The 23,648-nt window shown below is 40.1% G+C and overlaps 2 protein-coding genes across 5 annotated transcripts in view; one reads left to right on the forward strand and one right to left on the reverse strand.

Annotated features, from left to right (window-relative positions):
- Positions 1-10,173: 10,173 nt before the first annotated feature.
- The window catches only part of CDC20B (cell division cycle 20B), a 40,551-nt gene continuing 27,076 nt past the window's right edge, over positions 10,174-23,648 (forward strand). Inside the window, exons 1-2 of the mRNA XM_032403558.1 lie at positions 10,174-10,236; positions 10,700-10,762. Coding sequence (XP_032259449.1) covers positions 10,174-10,236; positions 10,700-10,762 — 126 coding nt within the window. The remainder of the gene's footprint in view (positions 10,237-10,699; positions 10,763-23,648) is intronic.
- Positions 16,667-22,220, reverse strand: GPX8 (glutathione peroxidase 8 (putative)). 4 transcript variants are annotated; one of them, XM_032403512.1, is made up of 3 exons: positions 22,005-22,220; positions 21,188-21,323; positions 16,667-17,452 (listed from the first exon to the last, which is right to left on the reverse strand). In XM_032403512.1, the coding sequence occupies exons 1-3, from the start codon at positions 22,206-22,208 to the stop codon at positions 17,289-17,291; spliced, it is 504 nt and encodes a 167-aa protein (XP_032259403.1). In that variant the 5' UTR covers positions 22,209-22,220; the 3' UTR covers positions 16,667-17,288. The 4 variants fall into 4 exon arrangements, with proteins under 4 accessions (XP_032259403.1, XP_032259402.1, XP_032259404.1 ...); XM_032403511.1 differs by having other exon boundaries at positions 21,188-21,449; XM_032403513.1 differs by having other exon boundaries at positions 21,188-21,449; positions 22,158-22,208.

Raw genomic sequence — 23,648 nt, forward strand, 5'->3', positions numbered from 1 at the left:
TATCATAAGAATGCCTACTCTGATTCTTTCTACCTGGCTGTGTTCAATGCAGAAGACCAATCTGTGAGCTTTTAAATTTTGATGTGGGAAATTTTAAAAAATTGATTAGAAATGAATGCATAGGATTTCTTTCTAATTTATTTTCTTTTGGAACACCATACTTAGATCATAATATATAAATCATGCAATTCTTACATTATCACCAAGAGATTTAACAGTTTCCCTTGATATTTTGTTCCTTTAACCAGTTTCAGAAGGAAATATTCCATATTGCCTTAAAAACTAGAATTAAGCAATTACTTCTAGTACTTAAAATGGTACTCAGTCCATGAATACTTGGTTGAAGAACCTGAATAAATTGTTGAAGAAGCTGAAGTAGGTCAGATTAACAACCTGAGAGAGGAAAAGGGGGAGAGCTAATAGAACTCCTTGAAGTGTTTAGGGCTGCACTGTCTAATAGGGTAGCCACTAGCTATTCAGGACTTGAAATGCAGATAATAGGAATTGAGATGTGCTACTAGTGTAGAACATTCACGACGTTTTGAATCAATACAAAAAATTATAAGTATTTCATTTTTATATGGATTACATGTGGAAATGATATTTTGTATGTATTAGGTTAAATAAAATATATTATTTAAATTAATCTCACCTAGTTATTTTTACTTTTTAAAATATGTCTACTAGAAAGTTTAAAATTATATATATGGCTTATATTATATTTCTACTGGGCAGTGCTTTGTAGGGCATAGAAATGAGTGTGGTAGCAGTACTCATGACAAATTTACTGAGCACATACCATATGCCTGGCACATACTAAGGGCTGATAAGAAACCTTTCAGGTAGGGCGCCTGGGTGGCTCAGTCGGTTAAGCGACTGCCTTCGGCTCAGGTCATGATCCCAGGGTCCTGGGATCGAGTCCCGCATCGGGCTCCCTGCTCCGTGGGGAGCCTGCTTCTCCCTCTCCCACTCCCCCTTCTTTTTGTTCCCTCTCTCGCTGTGTCTCTCTCTGTAAAAAAAATAAATAAAATCTTTAAAAAAAAAAAAAAAAAAGAAACCTTTCAGGTAAAGTTCCATGATCACTTGTGTTTTCACCTGGAAATCAAAACCAAGAGGTCAAATAATTTCCCCAGATATCACAGCTAGTTAATGGAAGAGGGGATATGCAAACTAAATTTGTATGGACTCCATACAAAAAAAGGGCCCACGTTCTTAAATATCTACACTACACTACCTCCTGGAATAATCTTTACCTGAAATAATAGAAATCAGAGCAATGCAGAGAAGGTAGAGATTTTTTTTTTTTATAAATATTTCTTTTCTTTTTTTTTTTTTTTAAGATTTTATTTATTTATTTGACAGAGAGAGAGATAGCGAGAGTAGGAACACAAGCAGGGGGAATGGGAGAGGGAGAAGCAGGCTTCTTGCCAAGCAGGGAGCCCGATGCGGGACTCGATCCCAGGACCCTGGGATCATGACCTGAGCCGAAGGCAGACGCTCAACGACTGAGCCACCCAGGTGCCCGAAGGTAGAGATTTTAATTCAAACTTTCAGTTCTGTAGCAGGGGGAAAATAAGGATAAGAGAAGTTAAGTCACTCCAAGATCTCTTGCAGTAGAATCACATATACTTTACTACCTGATTTGGGGTGGGGTAAATCATGATAAATCTTAATGTTAAAAGAACAGGGTGCTATGAGAGCAAATAACTAGGGGGTGATATGGCCTGGAAAGTTAAAAAAGGAAGTAATGTTTGAATTCAGTTCTGGAATAAGAACAGAAATTAACTAGATCAAGGAGGAGGAGCAATAGGAAGACCAAAAGACAGTTGACTCTTGAACAACATGGGTTTAAACTACATGGATTCACTTATACATAGATTTTTTTTCTATAAATACAGTATAGTACTGTATTTTCCTCATGATTTTCTTAACATTTTCTCTTTAGCTTACTTTATTATAAGAATATAGTGTATCATACATATAGCATACAAAATATGCATTGATCAACTGTTTATGGTATTGGTAAGGCTTCTGGTCAACAGTAGTCTATTAGTAGTTGAGTTTGGGGGAATCAAAGTTATATGTAGATTTTCGACCATGTTGGGGGCTAGCACCTCTTAAGCCCTGCATTGTTCAAGGGTCAACTATATACACAGATCTCAAGGTGAAGGAGTATGGCTTCTTTAAAGAAAAGTCTTTGTAAAAAGAATGCAAAGAGTCGGGTGGTTCCAGGTAAGGCTGGAGGGAAAGGCCAAGGCCAGGTCATTTGGGGAATTTTAGGCTTTATGAAGGTTCTGGTTAATGACGTGGCCGAATTCATACAACTAGTAAGTGTTTCCATTAAGATTCCAAAACTAAGTCTTCTGGCTCCAAGGTCTGTGATCTTTTCACAACTCTATGCTACAAAGGAGCAAAAAGACACAAAGGAACACATTTTGTGTCATTCTGACTTTAAAGAAGATAATAAAATTCAATAAAAATAAGATTGGATTAGGAGCAGAAACCCTAACATTTGTCTCTGACCCAGCAGTCTTTCTCTTCTACCAGCATCTATGAACCAGCAAGAGACTAACTTTCTAGACTGTAAATAGGATAAAAATCAAACCCAGACCTAAAAGGTTGTATCCAAATTACCAGTGGCCCCTGGAAAACTTGGAAAAAAGGTGTAAGAACAAGCAATCTTAAGATAGGTAAGAAGGAACAAATGCTGATTTTTAAGAGATTTTTGAAAATTTATTTGAGAGTGTGAGAGAGAGAGAGATAACAGGAGCAAGGGGAGAGAGAGAGAGAGAGAGGGAGAAGCAGGCTTCCCACTGAGCAGGGAGTCTCATGTGGGGCTTGATCCCAGGACCCTGGGATCATGACCTGAGCCGAAGGCAGACGCTTAATGGGCTGAGCCACCCAGGCACCCCCTGATTTTTAAATTAGTCAACTTTTTGCATGGGTTTATCTAAACTGCCCCTCCAACTCTTCACCCTCTGCCTTTATAAAAAGAAGCCCTGGTTTTAGGGCTTAAGGCTCCAAACTGCCCTTTGGTGGTATTCTGCTTCCTTTTATGTTCAGCTCTAGAAAGCTAACTTCTCATGTACTGGTGGGAACTGTTCCAGGGGGCTTCAGGATGGCTGTGATGGTGAAGGGGTGAATGGCTCTGATTTCAGGCAGAGTTTCCCAGTTGGGGGGTACCAAGTGGAGGTCACTTTGGTGGGCAATTTGTGAACTGTATGATGCAGAGGTGAGAAATATGTTAGCATTCCCTCAGGCTACTCTCTCCTCATTTTGCAATCAGACTATTTGTGGGAAGGAGTAACTTGGCAAAATCACATGGTAAATGAATGGCAGAGTGGAATTCGCCACTCCAGTTCTATTCCACTTCTCTAGAACTATCCTCAAGTCATAGCAATTATGTGGTACTGACTTACCAAGCTCAAATCTGGGGAATAAACAAGAATTCAATTCATTTACAATTGTAGATTATATATATATATATATATAATATAGATATATTATAGATATAGATTATAGATATATATTATATATTATAGATATATACAATATATATAGATATATTGTGTGTGTATATGTATATATATATATATACATATATATATATATATATACATATATAACTGTCTAGAGTAGGATCACTTCCATTTCAGGGGTAAGACATTCTGGACTTAAGCTTAAGTCATAAATCAAGAAGTTGCTTGGTGAGCAGAATTGGAACACATTTAAATGTGTATTCTCTAGTGACATAACCATCAAACCAGAGTAGCTATATGGATTCCCCTTGATTTAGTGTGTTACTATTTAGAGAACTGGACTGAAGTTTAGAATTTGTTCACTTATATAATCTTTCTTGACCACCTACTATGTGTCAGATGCCTACTGTGTATGGGCTCTGGACCTAAGGATGCTAGCCTCTGGACAAGTGCTTTATAGAGACGTATTTATTATCCAAATACTCTTAAATTAGTCATCTAAGTGCCATTACTTCATCTCAAAGGAAATAATTTATACTTTAAGGGTTTTATATTATCTCACTTGATCCTCATCATAAATCAGTATAGAAGATACTAATTATCATATTTTACAGGAGACTTAAAGGGATGAAATAACACGTTTCAAGTTACACAATTAGCAAATGGCAGGCCTAGGAAGACCCAGATCTACTCTACTCCAATCACCTTCACTTTCCACTACATTCTTTTATTCATAATTTTCTTACAATTGGGTGTTTCACCTTCTAAGGACAGCCATATTAAGGTCTTTCTTTTGTGACTCTATAATCCTAGTTCCATGATTTGGGAAAGGTCCTAATCTCAGATATCAAATATGAACTATGTATAAAGCTAAAAGCATAAATGCGTAAAGCACTGAGCCATTCTCTGGAGGACACAGAGATGAAAAAGACAAGATCCTTACATTCTTGGAGCTTCCAATATACTTAACACAAATATAAAATCTAGAATTAAGCTGACTAAAGATACAAACAAAATGCTATGGGAACATAGGGAAAAGAAAAAATTACAATTCGGGAGATTTGAGAAGGGTTTTGGAACAGGGAACTGAAATTTCAAGGGTAAGGTTGCTAGAAGACAGGAAAAATATCCTCAAAAGTGAGGTAGCTTGGGGGGGGTACCTCTCTGAGCTCCATTGTTAGAGCATGAGCCCCACATTGGGTGTAGAGATTCCTTAAAAACAAACAAACAAACAACAAAAAGTGAGGTAGCCTGAGGGCAGGAGAGTGCTGGGCATCATCCACATTATGGGGAACAGAAGATACCGGTGGTATTGGGGCAGATGATGCAAGAAAGGTAGAAGTTAAACTGTAGAAGTCTGGTATGTGAGCTAGAAAGTTTGGAACTTAATTCTGTGTGTAAGGAAGATCCTTGCAGGGATTTGAGCAGGCAGAAATATAATCAGCTAACGATACTGCACATAGCCTTTTACAGCTTTATTACTGGATCTTCACTGCTTTACATGGTGCATGGAACTTGCTCTGTGCAAATAAACATGTTAAATGAATGGATTCAAGGGGACTAGACTAGATATTGGATTATCAATTAGGTTACTGAAATAGTTCAAGAAGAGGGCAGATGCAATCAACACTGCAGAGGTGAAAATGACTGTCATTGATATCTGGGTTTGGGCTTATGGGAAGAGAAAGTCTTAAAGGAGGATGACTTTGACCCTGTTCCACCAGGGAGACGGGGATATTGGGAATAGGGTGAAAACATGGTTTGGGGAGAAGAGGAATAAGGAAAGATTCTCAGTTCTGTTTTGGATTGTGTTGTGTTTGAAGTGCTGGTAAGAAAGATATCTAGTAAAAGGATTTCCAAACATTCATGAGCCTTTATTTCTTTGAGGGGGCACCATGTTCATATGCCTGATCATCCATGGTTTTATACAGATTTGTAATGATTTCAGTTTGATATTTTCCTTACATTCCTTAAGATCGTGGGGAAGTATCTTAGCATCCTGTGCAAGAGCTACCCTAAGCAGCAAGAGAAGGGAAAAATGCATTAAAGCAGCTAAATAGTTGAAGGTGAAGTGATCTTCTGATTTCATGCTTTAAGCTGGGCAAATTTTACCCTTCATCTTGGGTAAAATGGATGGAGAAATACGTTATTTTTTAAATTTTTTTAAGAGAAATATTTTAAAACATTTTTTTAAAGATTTTATTTACTTATTTGACAGAGAGACACACAGCGAGAGAGGGAACACAAGCAGGGGGAGTGTGAGAGGGAGAAGCAGGCTTCCCACCGAGCCGGGAGCCCGATGTGGGACTCGATCCCAGCACCCTGGGATCATGACCTGAGCCGAAGGCAGACGCCTAACGACTGAGCCACCCAGGCGCCCCTAAGAGAAATACATTTTAAAGAAATATATTTTAAAAGACAGACCCTGTATTTAGAAACCAGGTAGTAATGGAAAAATATGCATGTACATAAACTACTTATAACCAAAAAAGTAACAAGTCAATGTAACCGCAGGTGAGGTGGTATTTTGTTGACTACTCTTCCGATTGAGGCTTTTACTTGCTAGAACCTTTACAAGTTGTCTTTCGAGTCCTGCTGATAGTCTGAATTATAAGGGATTCATCCATTCCTTCCCATGAGCTATTTTGAGCTATATATTCTGGGGCGCAGACATGCTCAGACAGTTCATCAGTCCAGAACACAATGGTCTCCTTCCCTTTCTTTCCCCAAACTTCGCGGCTAACTTCCCGACTCTCCCACAGCGTAGATACCCCGCGATCTCCTCTGCACCCGGTCTTCCCCGTCGCACGTGGGCTGGAGCTGTATTGACCCCGCCAGCAGTGGCGCTTTCCCCCAACTCCTGCCCGGCGGGCACGTGCGCCAGGGGCGGTTACAGCGCACAGCAACGGTCCCTTTTGTCCAGTAGGCGGGCGCCGGAGCCAGGCCGGCTGGCGCGGGAGGTGGGGCGCGAGCCCGGGGCGGGCCGGTGCGCGCCAGGTGGGGGCGCGAGCCCACCGGGAGACGCTGCGCGCCGAGCCGCGTGAGAACCGACAGTTGGAGCTGGGGATGCGGAAGCTCTCCGGTTTGCAACTGAATGCGGTGAAGTAGAAAAAGCAAGTTGCAAAACGCTAAGTACAGCGAGATCGCATTTACGTAGGAAGATCCACAGCGCCCAACTCTGAGAACACACTATGTAAATGCATTGGAAATGGTCTGACGATGCTCTGGGGAAAGGAGTAAGCTGGGAGGGCGGATGAAGGGAGCTGACTTTGTACATGGTGCATTTTTGAGATACGTAACATTATTATTCAGAAAACGTGATCATGTAATTGAAAAAAAATCTGCATTTGGGAAGCTTGGATACCTCTCGCTTCCCATCCGTAGGGACCTGCTCAGACTCTCAGAGCACCGGCAAGATAGGAATCAAGAAAAGTGTTCTCACGTTCGCCTGTTCTCCCTTCTCCCTGCTTCTCCTCTTGTCCCCCTCACCTTACAGCAAATCCGTCGAATTGGCCTTGGCCTTGGCGGAGGACTCTTCCTCACAGCCCTTGTCCTTATCACAGATCTGCCTGCAAAACCCGCTCACAAAGAGGAAACATTTTGAAGATAGTAAATTACTCACAGGCACATAGACCTACACATTAACATTATTCCTAAACCGTATTTGATAAAAACTAAGATAAAATGTTTACAGGATATTTCTATTTCGTCCCAAACAGTTGTGCCATAATGTTTCTATTCATATGACCACATGATATTTAATATGTTTTTCATTTTTAAGTTTTATTTTGACATAATTTGACTTAGAAAAATGTTACAAAAATGGTACAAATAATTCCATTATATCCTTCATACAGCTTCCCGAGATGTTAACATTTAATACAACTATAGCACAATGATTATAAGTATGAAATAAGCATTACTACTACTCTGTTAACTAATCTATAGATAATATTCAAGTATCTACAATTATCCAACAAATCTCCTCCCCCCCCCCACCCCCCCCCCCCCCCCCCCCCCCCCCCCCGCCTCTGGTCCAGGATTCAATCCAGGATCTCACAATGCATTTGTCATGTTTAGATAGATACTTCTGATCTGTGATAGTTTCTCTGTTTTTCTTTGTCATGATGACACTTTTGAAGAGTACTACTGGCCATTTATTTTTGTGAATGTCCTTTAATTTGGTTTGTTTAGCATTTTCTCATTATTAAATTCAGGTTATGCAGTTTTTTGTTTGTTTGGTTTTTTGGCAAAGATATCACAGAATTTATGTTGTGCCCTTCCCAGTGCATCATATCAGGAGGCACAGGATGTCAATATGTCATTAATGGTGAGGTTAATTTATTACTTGGTTGAGGTGGTGGCTGCCAGATTTGTCCAATGAAAAGTTGTGATTTTCCTTTTTGTATTGGATCATAGGAGGCAAACACCCTCATCATATGTACACCAGTTTTACTGTTCATGATCCTTGACTGCAACCGTTTGCCAATGGTGATTTTTCTATTTCCTTCATTCTTGTTAAATTTCAATATGGATATTTAAATGCACAATAACTTTTAAAAAGACAATAGTTGGCTTTTACTTTTCTGTTTTAATCTAGGGGAAAAAAGGCGTTTGGAGGCGGTGTGATATGCTATGGAATTAGCAGCTAAAATGGAATTTATGAGTGTATTACAGATAATTAAATTCGAAAAGAGTATTTCACCTATTCTTAGTACTTGTAGGGAGATGAATTCTAAAATCACAGTTTACATGGGTTTCCAAGTTCATTAATTGAATTGGTTTTTATTACTCTTGTGTTTGTACCCATTCTCATAAATGGTACATGTAAAATGATACTTAGAAGTAAAACAAAAAGTCTTCCATATTATTTCCAATATGCTGCTAATTTTAGCTGGCATTTGCAAAATTGATCTTTAAATTAACAATACATTTGACTCTCAGCCAATATTTCACTTTATTTAGCCTCAATGTTTGCTGAAAGGATTTACTGGAAATTGAATGCACTACAAGGAAGGTAAAATTCTTGTGGGTGAAACTTACAGATCTTTCTTTCTTTCTTTTTTTTTTTTTTTAAGATTTTATTTATTTATCTGACAGAGAAAGACAGCAAGAGAGGGAACACAAGCAGGGGGAGTGGGAGAGGGAGAAGCAGGCTTCCCGCTGAGCAGGGAGCCCGATGCGGGGCTCGATGCGGGGCTCGATCCCAGAATCCTGGGATCATGACCTGAGCAGAAGGCAGACGCTTAACGACTGAGCCACCCAGGCGCCCCAAAACTTACAGATCTTTCAATCCATGGGTTTTTTGGCTATCAAGCATTTTGATAAATCTCATTTGATTGTTACCCTGTGCAGCATTTTCCCTAACCTTTATCACTGCAGATGGAAAACTGGTTCAAGATTGGGTCTCAGCCTTGATGTCAATTTTCCTTGCTTTCAGTAAGAAGGAAACAGGAGAGTGAGTTTAGTTAGTTAGTTTTTTTTTTTTTTTTTAAATCATTGACCCTTTTGAGTATCTGATGTCTACGAATTCTTTCACCACGAAAGTGCCCAAACCCACATGTTGCATTAAAGCAAAAACAATCCAGCGTCAAATGGGGGAAGGGAGGGAGGAGGTTACTGGGAGGGAAAAGCTGGTTGCCAGTCTTTCAGAGGTTTCCCAGAGAGTTTGCCCTCCTGCCATGTGGCACAGCCAGCCTCCCGTGGCAGCTCAGGTGGCGCTGCTAAGGCTGAACAGCCCATCTGGCTCCTTGTCATTTCCCTTTAACTCCCTCCCTTAACCCCCAATATCATCCTCTCCTTTATGACTTAGCCCCCAGTCTGCTCAGCTTTCCTGCTGGCTCTGCACTCCTCCTGGGGTGCTCCCTGTCACCAACGCTCACCAACTCTTTCATCTCGCTCACTAACCTCTTGTTGGGGAAGATAGCTCGGAAGCTCAAGTGAGAGAACCTGACCACTTTCAAATGGCTACAGCGGAGAAGAACTTACTGAATCAATGTGATCGCTCCCCCTTCTCAATAGCACAGAAATCTGGCCACGTTTTCCTGCCTATTTGAAAAATGGAGCAAGAGCTGATGAACACATTGGGGGAACACGTCTAAAATCAGTGGTTTACACAAACGGTGAACATTACCAATGGAGAGAAGGCCCCGTTATAACGAAGCTTTTTTTTTCCCCCCTTGAAAATGGAAAAAACGTGAACTCACAGAACCCGCTTCTTCGCCCGCCAACCCTCTCATCTCTTGCTGGTGTGACAGCCCTCGGCGCCTGGCCCAGATCCGGCCCGCCACTGCTCGCGGCAAAGCTTGGCGCTTCTGTGCGCGCCTCCGCGGACAAAGAGCAGGCGGCGGCGGGGCAGGGCGGCCAGCCGGGAGGTGGAGGCGGGCGGCCGGGCGCGCTGGGGGGAATCCCTCCCGGCCTCTGATGTCACCGCAGCGCTGGCCAATGAGAAGCGGGACAGGGGGATTCCCGCTCCGGATGCCGCCCCGCCGGCTTTTTAAACAGTACCCTGGGGAATGCCGTCTAGGAGCAGTGGGAGGAATGGGGGAAATAGAAGTTAAGGGTGAAAAATGATAGTGGGGGGGGCGGGGTGAGAGGTTTGACGATTAGGCGTCAAGATCGGCTTAGACCTGAGGGGAAAACCAGAGCCGATCGAGGGGAGGCCAAACTCCAGGTAGCGGGAAGTCCTCCGGAGATGGAGTGGAAACTGGAGCGCACCGCCCGGAGGAGGGTCCGGACAGAAGAAGAGATGATGTGGGTGAGTGACGTCCTTTTGTTTCCCAGGGGTTTCTCGTCGAAGGCGCTAGGACCAAGATGTAGCACAAAACTCTAAACCCTGATCCTGCATTTTGAGATGTGTAATTTAGTTGTATTCTGGAGGTGCCTGCTTGCTAAAGAAAAAGAGTAAATGCAGTTGGACAAGCTGAGGACCTAGAAACATTCCACGTAACATTATGATTTTTAAAAATAGTTTTTCTCGGGGCGCCTGGGTGGCTCAGTCGTTAAGCGGCTGCCTTTGGTTCAGGTCATGATCCCGGGGTCCTGGGATCGAGCCCCGCATCGGGCTCCCTGCTCGGCGGGGAGTCTGCTTCTCCCTCTGCCCCTCCCCCTGCTTGTGTTCCCTCTCTCGATGTGTCTCTTTCTGTCAAATAAATAAATTAAAAAAATCTTAAAAAAAAATAAAAAGTTTTTCTCTCCATATGTTTTTTATATTTTCGAAGGAGAATGTCATGCGGGTGCTCGCCAAAGACCTGAAGCAGAAGAGAAGTCCAGGTTCTCCCAGGGTGAGCGTCTGGTGCTTGCTTTAGTTCTCTTAATTCTGATCTTGAACAAAATAATTCTTCCTAAAGAAGGTATTTGTTGGAAGTGTGGCCTGGTATGAGGATATGAAAATTAAAAAAATCAATCTCTTAAGATATCACTAACTACAGAGTCTAACTATACACTCCCCTCACCCCCCATTTCTGTAAGAAATTGAAGATCCCTGACAATGGTGATAATTTGTATATCACTGGTGCTTTCTAGTTTTGGCCTCAACAGAAAAGGATGAAGCATGGATGTGTCAGGTAGGCAGTGCATTGCTAGCTGGCTGTTAGAATTTTATTTTAACAGTGGCTGGTTGCACTTGCCACTGTTAACATTAAAAGCTTGCCCCACCCCACAAAAAAGAAATGGAAATGGTGCCATCTTGTGGACAATAGGAGAAGTGGCATAATCGATGGTCTGTCCTTCCGGTTAGCAGTTTGAAGTTGATCCAATGTAGTACTTTTCCTCCTCGAAAGTCTGAAGCCAAAGGCCAAAGCTACTCTTGTAATCAGTGTAAAAAGAAAACAAATCTAGATGAGTTTTTCTTCTTTTTACCACATAAACAGCCCTCATGTGCTTTAAATCTCTCATAATCACCATTCACCTTGCCCTCTCTCTCGAAATTGTTCTTATTCCTTTAAAATTTACTCATGGATTCTATTTTCAAACCCATCAATATTTTTTCTTAATCTTCTTTAAATTTTTCAATATTTCAGTGGTGACACAATAAACACAGAATGGCCCTTTCAGAATGCAATGACTAATGTTATTTATAGTGGGAGACAATGAATGACAATTTTAAGTCCTTAAATTCCCTCAATACTTTAATATTGATTTTTCCCCTCCAGAATAGCAGCAGTTTTGTTTTTTGCCCAGCTTATGTATTGCCATGACTACTCCTAAATATTTTGCTGCCTAATACAGACAACTGGTCTTTGGATCAGTAAGTAGAAGTAATTGGAAAAGCTACAGTTAAGTGTAACTTTTGTTAATTCGCATGTACCGTGATACCATATTTTGATATCCAAGCATTTACTTTAAAATAGCTAAGTGCAAGTATTCTGAAAGTTTTCCTTTTTAAGTTTTTGAGGAGATTTAAAAATAATGTTTTTATATTTTATGATAGTTTTGGAGGAACAAGTTTTGTTTAAAGTTTTCTTTTATGTGACTATTAAGATTACAGTTCTGCCACTGTTTCACATTGCAAATGTAGCTTCAGTGACGTCACGGGCCATTACAAGCTGCAGTGACCTGAGTCAGGTAGGCAGTGTATTGTTAGCTGGCTGCTTTGGGTCAATTTGGCAGCCACAACTACCCTGCCACTTGCTTCTGGATAAATTCTTCTCATTAACAAGCTGCGCTAGTTACCTGTGTGTGATGGGTTGGCAGTGTATTGTTAGCTGGTTGAATATATGAATGGCATCAGCTAACATACAACTGCTATCTTATTGCATATACAATGGACATCAGCGTATAATTAGTTCTGTAATTAGTGTGTGTGTGTGTGTGTGCATGCATGTGTTTATTTTTTGCTATGAACCAGGGCACTAGTTACCGTAGTACTTGTAATTGCTATTCCGTTACTCAATAATAATACAATACACAGCTTTATAAATGGTGAAGAAACCAATACAATTAATTCTTTAAAAAAAAATTTTTTTTTTAAGATTTTATTTATTTATTTGAGAGAGAGAATGAGATAGAGCGAGCATGAGAGGGGGGAGGGTCAGAGGGAGAAGCAGACTCCTTGCTGAGCAGGGAGCCCGATGCGGGACTCGATCCCAGGACTCCAGGATCATGACCTGAGCCGAAGGCAGTCGCTTAACCAACTGAGCCACCCAGGCGCCCCCCAATACAATTAATTCTTAAAAAATTTCCCAGCTAATGTTTTTGGAGGCCTGGGTACACAGTATGAAAGTATTTGTGAAATTATGTATTTATTTTTAATATAAAATTTAGGATACAATGACAATGTGAAATGGAAAGCTTAAAATGTTTCTCTAAGTTTTCAACTAAATCTTTAGTATTCTCTCTAATCAGTTTCTTAATATGACATTAGAGCAGGTCTCTATAACCATGTGTATGTACCAGCTGGAAGGAGAATTGAGGTAACTTTCAAGATGAGACAGTCAACTCAAACATTTTCACTTGCAATATCAAGAAAATTGGAAATTTTGGGGGTGGGATGGGGTTGAATCGTTTGGAGGATTTGCCTCAATTATTCACTTCATTTTCTGTGAAGTCACAGACTCATAAAATATTTGGAGGAAAGCATGAGATTTAGCTTGTGAAGTGGGAAGAATTGACTGTACAATATGCTTTTAAATGTATTCTGATTCCTTTGGAGGCCATTTTGGCCCATGCAACAGTGTCAGGTACGTGCTGGGTCCCAGATGTACAGTGACATACATGTCCTCATGTGGACATTTGCAGCAAGTTCATGGAACTGACTTTGGTGGTGTGGTCAATTAGTTATATTCTAAGTGAGATGTGAGAAATATATTACCGTCTACTGTACTGAACTATAAATTATTGATATAACAATTTTTATTCTTACCTTATTTAAGTTTAAACATTTAAACCATGGGAGATAGATGCCTATAATTGGATTCTTTATGCATTTTGCTACTTTCATGTCTCATTCTCTTTTCACTGTTGCCCATTATCATTCTATTTCCAGCATTTTTTTGTTTAAGGATGCCTTCCGTGTAGATAATTGTTTTCATCTTGTTTTTTTCTTAAAAGGTTAAATTTCAATGTGTTATTTTTTATGGAAAGTCTCTGACATGTTGATAAAAATAAAACCTACTTAATTTAGAAGGCTTGGCCTTTGTATTTTAATTTTTTTAAATTAAAGAACAAGACATAAAATGCCAACATTTATACTCAATAAACAATACATATTTAAAGCTGTTCTTCCTTTCCATATTATTGAGATGATGAGAAAGGAGGGAAAGAATGGAATGCAATAAAGAGAAATTAAGATCAGTGTTTCCATAGGAGTAAGAGGGAAAGAGAGAGATCCACACTTTGGACTTCAAAGCTACTCTTCATTCATTCCCCCCAAGTGTTAACAGATCAGCAAGAGGAAGGAAGAGAAGAGTGGGGAACAGTGTGGTGTGTTAGTTTCTAGGTGTGACAGTTAAATTAGAATTTTATTATTCCATGGGAAAGATGAAATCCAGGTAAGGAATAAACATGGACAAAGTGTCCCCATATTGTTTACACGCAGACATACCATTTTTCTTTCAAAGAAACACCATGAATGAACATAGTATTTTATACAGGGACCACTGAAGACTTTTAAGCTTGTTAAGGTCATCTTCTGAAACAGTTAGTGTGTTGAAACACACAAAAAACAGTTTTTGTTTTTCTTCTGAGGCTTTGTCTACATTTCTTTCTTTTTCTTTTTACTGTAGTATTTTCCTACTTGAGGTTACCTATAGACAATCCAGTTAAGTCATTATATTTTACTGTGATTATATAGCATATTGTTAGCATATTTCAGTAACTGTACATCCACATTTTCATATAACCTACCTAAACAGTATATTTATAATAAAAATAAATAATATATAGTAAGTTCTCACTCTAGATTTTTCTCTTTGGAGATCCTTATGGTAACCTAATCAAGTCTGATTTTTAAGAATTTTGGTGTCCCGGAGCCCACTTATAGTGGTTTGTGAGAACTGATTGTTAAATTTTCCGAAATTTGGCATGCCAGTTATTAAACCATTGGTAGATGGAAGTTGGCCATGTGGGAGCATTTATACCATGGAAATTGGCAAGTGCTGCAAATTGGGACCCCTCCTCCAGAGAGGTGATGGTTATTTATCAGCCACCTCTGGGTAGATGCCATATATACCATAATTACTCGGAATCATATACATATTATGGATACGCTATAATTATCAAGCATTTTCAAAAATGAAGTCTGACTCTCAGGGTGTATCTCAGGCAAATTCATATTTATTCCATCTCCAACACTATGGCTATATGTGCCATGAGATGAAGATTAGGAGTTAGAATGAAGGACTCCTTCCCACCTTCTGGATAAACCAAACTTCAAGCCAATGAATTACCACAATGAAGTGCATTTGATTTTGTCCCTTCATCATAAGGGCAACTGAATACCCTCCGATGTGATACCAGCTATTTTCTGTCATACTCCTCAGCTGACACAGCAGTCTATGTCTCAGGCTTTTGGATGCCAAGACAGGGAAGATATGTTCAATTCAAGAAAGCTACAATTTTTTCCTCTGTATGTGCATACCTGGTGGAATTCACGTAAGACATTGGAGTTACGGGTAGCAGGACATCAGCAGATGGCTCTATACCCTCTTTTAGCACAGAGAGCCTAACTGTTACAGGATCGTGGACACACACTTTCAAATCCCCAGCTGCCTTCCCTGCATACCCAGAGGCCAAGGGGAGAGAATCAAGCACTGACTATAGTAGAGACTCTAGGTTGAATAAAGTGACCAGGATTGGAGATCTAGAACTGAGAACCCCCTTTATATGGCTTTGGAGGACTAGTGACTTTGGGCAGGAGGGACATCTCAACTGCATTCACCAGGACAGTGCTGGCCGGTCCCCAGTGCAGCTCCATCACCAACTGACGGTGGGGAGTCTGCACAGCCTGTGTAGGGCTGCCGTATGCACTTCTGCTCACACCCCTAATGTGAGCACGTAAAACTCTGTAGCAGTCCTGTGGCACTTGTCCTAAGTGGGGGTATATGGCAAGGGTGCTCTGGGAACAACACTTGGAGAGTTTGCCCTGAACAAAAGTTTGCTTAGAGGCTCAGAATTCAAACTGCTTCTATGCTCTTGGGGCAAAATTGCAAAGGACAGATAGGCTTGTTCGGGGGCTTCTATTCAAAAACAGTTCAGATTGGTACTGATTCTGTGTCTGATCACTGAAGACACCTTGCTAAGCATGGTCATTGACTCATAGAGCTGGAAGGGGCTCTTTGTTCAGTCCGACCTCAATTTATGGATGAGCAAATCTAAAAGTAGTCAAGTGACTTGCCCAAAGTCATACGGCTGGTGAGGGGTACAAGCAGGCTTGCTGACACAGTAACCTGCCATTCTTGAAGCTATCCTTATAAATCTTCTTGACCTCTAATAGAAACTATACCCCCAACTGTGGGTGGTTGGACACATACTTTGAAAGAGAAGGTGTTCGGGGAAGTATTTCTGGTTTGTCCAAGAACTTTAAACACTTACCCAGAACTACATATGAGGTGGCATTACTGATTTCACCATATAAAACCATCCTCACTTGCATTAATCAGGTCAGAATTTGGGAGCCAACTCATGGCTTTTGAGATTGGGTCTTCCTTCTTAGCCAAATTTTACAGGATTGCCTTTTCCCTTTTTTTTCTTTTGCCCTAGTCTTCCTCTTGACTTCATGAAATGAATATCTATTTCATGGGGCAATAATTAGCCTTCACCAACTTGGCAGGTTGCTTTGTTAGCCAATAATTACAAGACTGACAAAACATAAAGGTTATGACTTCGGGAGAAAAAGCATGTTGTGACTCTATCGAAGGGTTCAGTGACTGCTGATGTTTAAGGCTGGTGTGACTGCAAACTGCCCCCATTTACATTCAGACCTTTGATGAGTCAGAGTTGATTCTTACTATTTCAGCTATCAGAATGATGTGGCATGGAATTCTTTCCAAATGGCTCATCTAGTCTGACTATATGAGCAACCAAAATTAATATATCAAGACTTGAGCTAAATCACTAAACACTCCCTTTTTCTTACACTTAGGATTTTCATTCAGAAATAAAGACTGTATTTCAACTACTAATATTCTATTTATAAAATTTGAGTTGCTTCTGGAAAATAATAGAGAAATACTGAAAGTGATGAAGGCTTTTTCAAATGTTAGGATACTGTCATTTATCAGTGACTATTTGGGCAGATATAATAAAACATACTATGAACCTGTACTTAAAAAAAACAAAACCAAAAAAACCTAAAGAAACAAAATCCTGTACATGAAACACAAGTATATAGGGATTTGAATCTCTCTATTTCACATATTTCAATGTTTATTTTGTATTTTATTACATAAAAATAGCCATTTATAGTTAGTTACTCCCGAAATTTCAGTCACATACAGTGTCTCGAATTCAAACAGTGGTCTAGTGTGTTGGCATTTCCATCAAGTACAATCCTGGAAAATGTCAAGGTGAACAACAGGATATTGAAGCACATTGGTGACTCTCTATTCTGAATTACATAGTGTGGTCAGATGAAATATTTAATATATTGTATTTTGATTCTTTAGCTACTCTTTATTTTTGCTTTAGGTAACATCTCTGACCTGGGGACATTCATTACCACTCACTGGCAAAGTATCCTAAAAACAAAACACCCCATCCTTCAGGGCCACATTTAATTGTCAGAGTCTTTAAGATGGGACACCCTCCCCCCCGCCCCCACCAGACATGTCTATATTCCGACTACTGCATCTGAATGACTCACTGCCATGTTCACAGGTCCTCTTTCTTTCTTATGATCATTTGTCTAATCAGAGCTGCTATCTCAGGCCTGATGACTTCAATGGGTTCTTCTGGCCTCCAGGACTTCACAACTTGGCCCTCAGGGTTGACCAGATACTTCCAGAAATTCCACCTCGGTTCCTTCTTTGAAGAATCTAAAATACCAGAATATATTTTCATGAGCATAATTTTATTCTTTTGCTAAGATAGTCATTTCTATTAGTATCTGTGTAAGTGACAACTTTAGAATCAAATTCTAGGAATGTCAAAAACAAAACAAAAAACAAAGCACCCAAACAAAGCAAAACTCAAGCTTTGAGTAACCATATTTCTGTATATTTGGTGACTTCACTGATGATTCTACTGATCGAGAATCACGAAACAAAGGGTTTATTTTGGATCTTTGATCTAAACAACAAAAAATTTACCTTCTCACTCAAAACTTTGTTTCCTAACATTTTAAAAGATAAAATGATGTTCTAATGGTCCTTGGTAATGGCATGTATGGAATTCTTTTCATATTAAATGTTATCTATGGTTTTAATATTGTTACATGTTATGTAGACAAAAATGGAAAGGAATTCTTTATCATATTTTTTAAGTGTTTATTTAATTTCAGTTAACATATAATGTTAAATCATATTACTTTGAGAAATTATGCTGTCCTTATGATACATCTTAATTTATGTAAGAAATGTAGATTTTTTCCACTTACACTATCCAGAATTGATGTGCATTATTGACTAACATGAGAAAAAAATATAAATAACTTGTCTACTATGTACCTAGTAGTCTGTGCTCATTGCTCTAAATGGATCCTTTCATTTAATCTTTACAGCAACCCTGTGAGGTGGGTATTATTATTAACCCCATTTTGCAGATGAGAAAAATGGAGTCCTAGACTCGAGATCTCATGGCTAGTGAGCGGTAGAACCAGGACTGATACACAGACCTTCCTACTCCTATGGAAAAGCAAACAGATTTTAGGAGGATGATGACAAATTCGTTTTTGTATAGGAGGGGATTCAGGTGTATGTGGGACATCCAGCCAGAGGAGGCGGCTGAATATATGGCTTTGGAGCTGAGGAGAGAGAGAACTCACTCAAGGAAAGGGGATAGAATAAGAAGAGCGCCAGTGGATTGTGGCAGGATCCTGAGGATCAGCGAGTTAAGGGTTGATGGAAAGGAGGAACCTGAAAGGAAGAAAGAGGGGGCCAGAGTGGCAATGTCACTGGTACCTGTGAGGTTCAGGAGATCCTGGCAAGAAGCCAGACACAGTGATCTAAGAAGGGAACTGAGACAGGGAAACAGATAACAAGTGTTAACTATTCTTTCAGAAATAGTGATTAAGTAGGTAGAAGGAACACACTGCCTAGAGATTTAAGGTGTGCAATACTTTGCTTTGTGCTGAGAAAAAGAGCCAACGAGAGAGCATAGGTTAAAAATAAGAAACAAAAAGTAGCCTGATTACTTAAATGTGTTTTACTTTGTGCACCATGCCAAGCCGTTAAATTTATTTCATTATTAGAGAAAAATATTTCTGATTAGAGCAAACATCAGTGACTCAGTGTGAGCATCATACTACTACATTAAAGCCATCTTAAAATCATTTTGAAAAGTTGCCCCCCCCCGTTTTTAAAAGATTTTATTTATTTGACAGAGAGAGACACAGCAGGAGAGGGAACACAAGCAGGGGGAGTGGGAGAGGGAGAAGCAGGCTTCCTGCGGAGCAGAGAGCCTGATGGCGGGGCTCGATCCCAGGACCCTGGGATTATGACCTGAGAGGAAGGCAGATGCTTAATGACTGAGCCACCCAGGCGCCCCGAAAAATTGCCCTTTTCTATAATGGAAAACGTGTCTCTAAAGATAATATGCGTCAGGGCAGAGCTCTCTCTAGCTGACCTAACATCTTGGTGTGAATTAGGAAAAGACACCCTTCCACGTGGGTACAGCCCCCTCAGCACATGCCTTGCTATGGCTGAGCTTCAGTCCCCACGGGCCTCCACGTCCAGACGCCCTGTTTAGTGACACCTGCACACACGTGCAGAGTGGTCCTGTTTGTGACCACGTGATCAGTTACTGTCCATTTTGGCTAGTTTTAAAAGATGTAATTTTCATTTGGCTACGATCTCAGAGTCTTTTTTTTTTTTTTTTTTTTTTTTAAGATTTATTTATTTTGGCAGAGACACAGCGAGAGAGGGAACACAAGCAGGGGGAGTGGGAGAGGGAGAAGCAGGCTTCCCACTGAGCAGGAAGCCCGATGCGGGGCTCGATCTCAGGACCCTGGGATCATGACCTGAGCCGAAGGCAGACGTCTAACGACTGAGCCACCCAGGCGCCCTGATCTCAGTCTTTGTCTCTGGAGCTTCACCTAACTTCAGTGCCACCTTAAATCACTGTGACTTTTTTTGATTACATGGGGTAGGTGGAGTTTCAGGAGCTTTTTTTAGTGATAAAGGGGAAGAACTTAGGAGCTATGATGCCCATATATTTGGCTGCTAGAATTGAAAATGATTACAAGGACATGTGCTCTGGCTTTTCTTTCCCCAGTGTATTCTGGAAATAAAAGGAATGAAGACATCACTCTGGTTGCTATGCAGGGTATTAAGCATTATATTAATTTTCCCTAGAAACTAAATATAATGTTTTTAAAAGATTCCGATTTCACACTTAAATTTTATAGAACATCATTAGCCGACTTACTGGACTGGAAGCTTGATTGTCTGACTGAGGGCCATAGTTTTATCCAAACTCAAATTATCTTTGAAAATAGGACTGAGGATATCATTTGCATAAGTCAGATGAGAGGACATTAGCTGAATATCTTTTAGAATAGTGTTTGGCATGGTGTAAGCAGCATATAAATACTTTACTTTTACTATTAATACACTTAATCCTCCAAACAATCTTAGGAAGTAGGTACTATTGATAGTCTCATTTCACAAATGAGGAAGGCACAGAGGAGTTAAGTCACGTACCTGAAGCCACACAGCAAAAGCAACAGAGCAGGGGTTTGAAGCCAGAGACTGGAGCTAAAACCTATGCCCTTAGTCACTATATCTCACTATATTTATGCTAACCGGCCCTGGAAAATATTTTATTTTTATTTTTTTTAAAGATTTTATTTATTTGACAGAAAGACAGAGAGAGAGAGAGAGAGAGAGCACAAGTAGGCAGAGCGGCAGGCAGAGGGAGAGGGAAAAGGCTCTCCCTGAGCAGGGAGCCCGACATGGGGCTCGATCCCAGGATCCTGGGATCATGATCTGAGCCGAAGGCAGCCGCTTAACTGACTGAGCCATCCAGGCGTGCCCCCCTGGAAAATCTTTAAACAGATTTCTGTAGCTAGCCTAATTTTAGAAATAGCCTAATATCACCCTCCTTCAAAAAAATCCTTATATTCTGTTTTGAATTTTAGCAAAAGCCTGGTAAACCAAGATATCATTCATCCTTGAGGATAGTATCTCAGACAAGTAAGGCAACATAAAATTAACCACAAAGATATGTCTAACTGTTAATGCCTAGCAATATTCATGAGACATGGATAGCTTTAGTAATGGAGAGGGACATTTCCCCAAGAGCTATTTTGTGAAGCTATTTTGTGAAGATAGCCATGACCACACTTCAAGTAAATTCTTCAGGAAAATGATCACAAGGAATAAAATACATTGGAGTAGACTCATTTTGCCATTCAAGAAGTTAAAACATTGATTTCAGGGAAGCATAACTTCTAGAAAATTACAAAAGATGAGATTCTGGCTCTTTGATAGTTTTATCAAGCTTTCCCACTAAGACATTTCAAATGAAATAGAAGACTATGGTCCTGGTCTCTTTGTTTTAAACATGAAAAGCAATTAAAAACATTAAATTGGTGAGGCAAGGTAGATATTTACCAACAAGAAATCTAAATGCAGGGTCTGCTTCAGATCCTAGAATCTTAATCTTGTGGAAGATGGGGAATGTCACTCCGTAGTTATTTCTTGCAAAAGATACTACTTCCTTGCTTGGGCGGGGCTCCGATTCTCCGAACTGATTGCATGGAAAGGCCAAGACGCTGAAGTGAAATGGTCCAAACTCTTTGTGCAGTTCCTGCAGTGCTAAGTAATTTCTGTCTGTGAGTTGGCAGTCACTAGCCACGTTTACAACTAGCGCAACCTCCCGGAAAAAGAAAAAAAAATCCAACCGGAAAGTGAAGCAAAGAAAAGATTAAAAAAGAATTCTGCAAGTAGTTAAAATCCTAAACCATTTTGAAGCAGATAGTTATTTCATATTTTTAGACCTACCCAATTTTACTGAAAATCATAACCTGGACGCATGAATTAAGACTCTGAAAGATCACCACCGTTAAAAAAAAAGCATCAGATACAACAGTTTGTTTTTAAATAAAAGATGATAAGAACATCGATAAGTGCTTTTTAATGTTGCTAGATTATGGAATTAGTATTTCTTAATGTCTCCATATTCCCATTACTAACTAAGAATTTCCTAAACAACTTAAAGTATTAATTCAGCACGCCTCTGAAGACAGGACAGTCAGAGTTTATCAATTAGAAGCAGATACACTCTGAGAACTCTGATGGCGAGATACACTAATAACATTACTTTGAAGACTAAATTATAACTTACGACCCTTTAACAATGAAAAATTGAGTCCATTAAACAGAGAACATGAACAAACAGTAGAAAAAAAAATCAGAAGATGCAACTTACTTTGCCTTTAAACTTTTCCAGAGAAACTGTTCTTCCTTTTGCATCTTTCACTTCAAAGGTATAAAAGCTGTTGATTTTAGGTTTTAGGAATTTTAGTTGTAGAAGAAATAGCATTACTGTGCATAGAACCATAGACAGTAAAACTGCAAATACCTTTGCTTTCGACCCTGAACATCTTAAAGGGTACGCTGTAAGAGGCTCCATTTTGGATGATTCTAGAGGGAAGTCTCAGCAGGCTGGAATTTGAGGAGGAGCTGAAACTTGACACTGGTTCAGTTTAACGGAAAACCAAGAAGGACAGACTAGCTTCTTTCCCTGCTAAGGAATAGAAAGACCCTTCTCAGATGGGGAAAGGAGTGAAACTCCTGGATAAAATAAAGAGTGCTAAAGAATATCAATGTATTTATGATGCCCATTGCAATCTTTGCTAGAAAAATCAGGACTTTTTTGATAGTTCTTTAACATTCTCCTGACAAAATATTTCACCAGAAGATGGTGCCCTTGTAGGGCGCAAGCTGTGGGTTGAGCCCTCCCAGTAACTGGTTAAATGTAGGGGAGTGGGTAAACACCACTGAGGAATAGTTCAGAGGGTAGATTAAATGTGGTCTATTAATACGATGTATATAGCTTGAAGGAATTGAATATTATACATACGCATTAAACTTGCTACATGAGTTCTAGGAATTTATAGTGGAAAGGGCAGAGAAATATGTGAAGGGGCTGCTTGCTCCGACTTCATCTAATTAAGGCAGTGCCAGGTGAATATAGCAAAAATAAACAGATCAAACACAATGAAGGCTTAAAAAAACCCTCCTCTATGGTAAAGCAAACTATAGTCCAGTGTTTTTCAAATTTTTGATCATGACCCCCAGTAAGAAATGCACTTTACAATTTAACTCAGTACGCAGACATACATAACTGAGAAGTTTCATTAAACAATACTTCCCCTTTGACTGTTGATACGCCTATGGTAGTTTTAAAACAGCCTGGTTCTGACCCATGACAATGATTTAATGGGCTGCAACCTGTAGACAGAAAAAAAACTGAACTGTATAATAAATCAGGAATTTAACAATTAAATTAGACAATTCTACCAAGAAAGCAAAAACAAACAAGGAAATCCCCCAAACCCACCTCTCCTTGGGTGCATGAGGTTATGGAGGCTGAAAAGTCCCACAGTCTGCAAGCTATAAGCTGGAGAACAGGAAAGCTGGTGGTTTAATTCAATCTGAGTCCAAAGTCCTGAGACCTGGGGAGCAGCTGGTGTAAATCAAGGAGTACGAAGGTCTGACAAACCAGGAGCTCTGATGTATGAGGGCAGGAGAAAATGGACGTCCTAGTTCAGGAAGAGAGAAAATTTGCCCTTCCTTTGCCTTTTTGTGCCATTTGGGCCCCCAGTGGATTTGATGAAGCCCACCCACAGTGGTGAGGGTGGATCTCTTTACTCAGCCTACTGAATCAAATGCTCATCTCCACTAGAAACACCCTACCAGCCACACCCAGAAACAATGTTTTACCAGCTCTCTGGGCAGCCCTTAGTCCAGTCAAGTTGACACATAGAATTAACCGGTGCAATTATTTGGATATCACGGACTGCCTAACCCAGTTTGGAACGGGGAGGAAGGGAAGGTCAGAGACACCTTC

The sequence above is a fragment of the Phoca vitulina genome, unplaced genomic scaffold (genome assembly GCF_004348235.1).
Source record: "Phoca vitulina isolate PV1807 unplaced genomic scaffold, GSC_HSeal_1.0 scaffold6, whole genome shotgun sequence".
NCBI classification, from domain to species: Eukaryota; Metazoa; Chordata; class Mammalia; order Carnivora; family Phocidae; genus Phoca; species Phoca vitulina.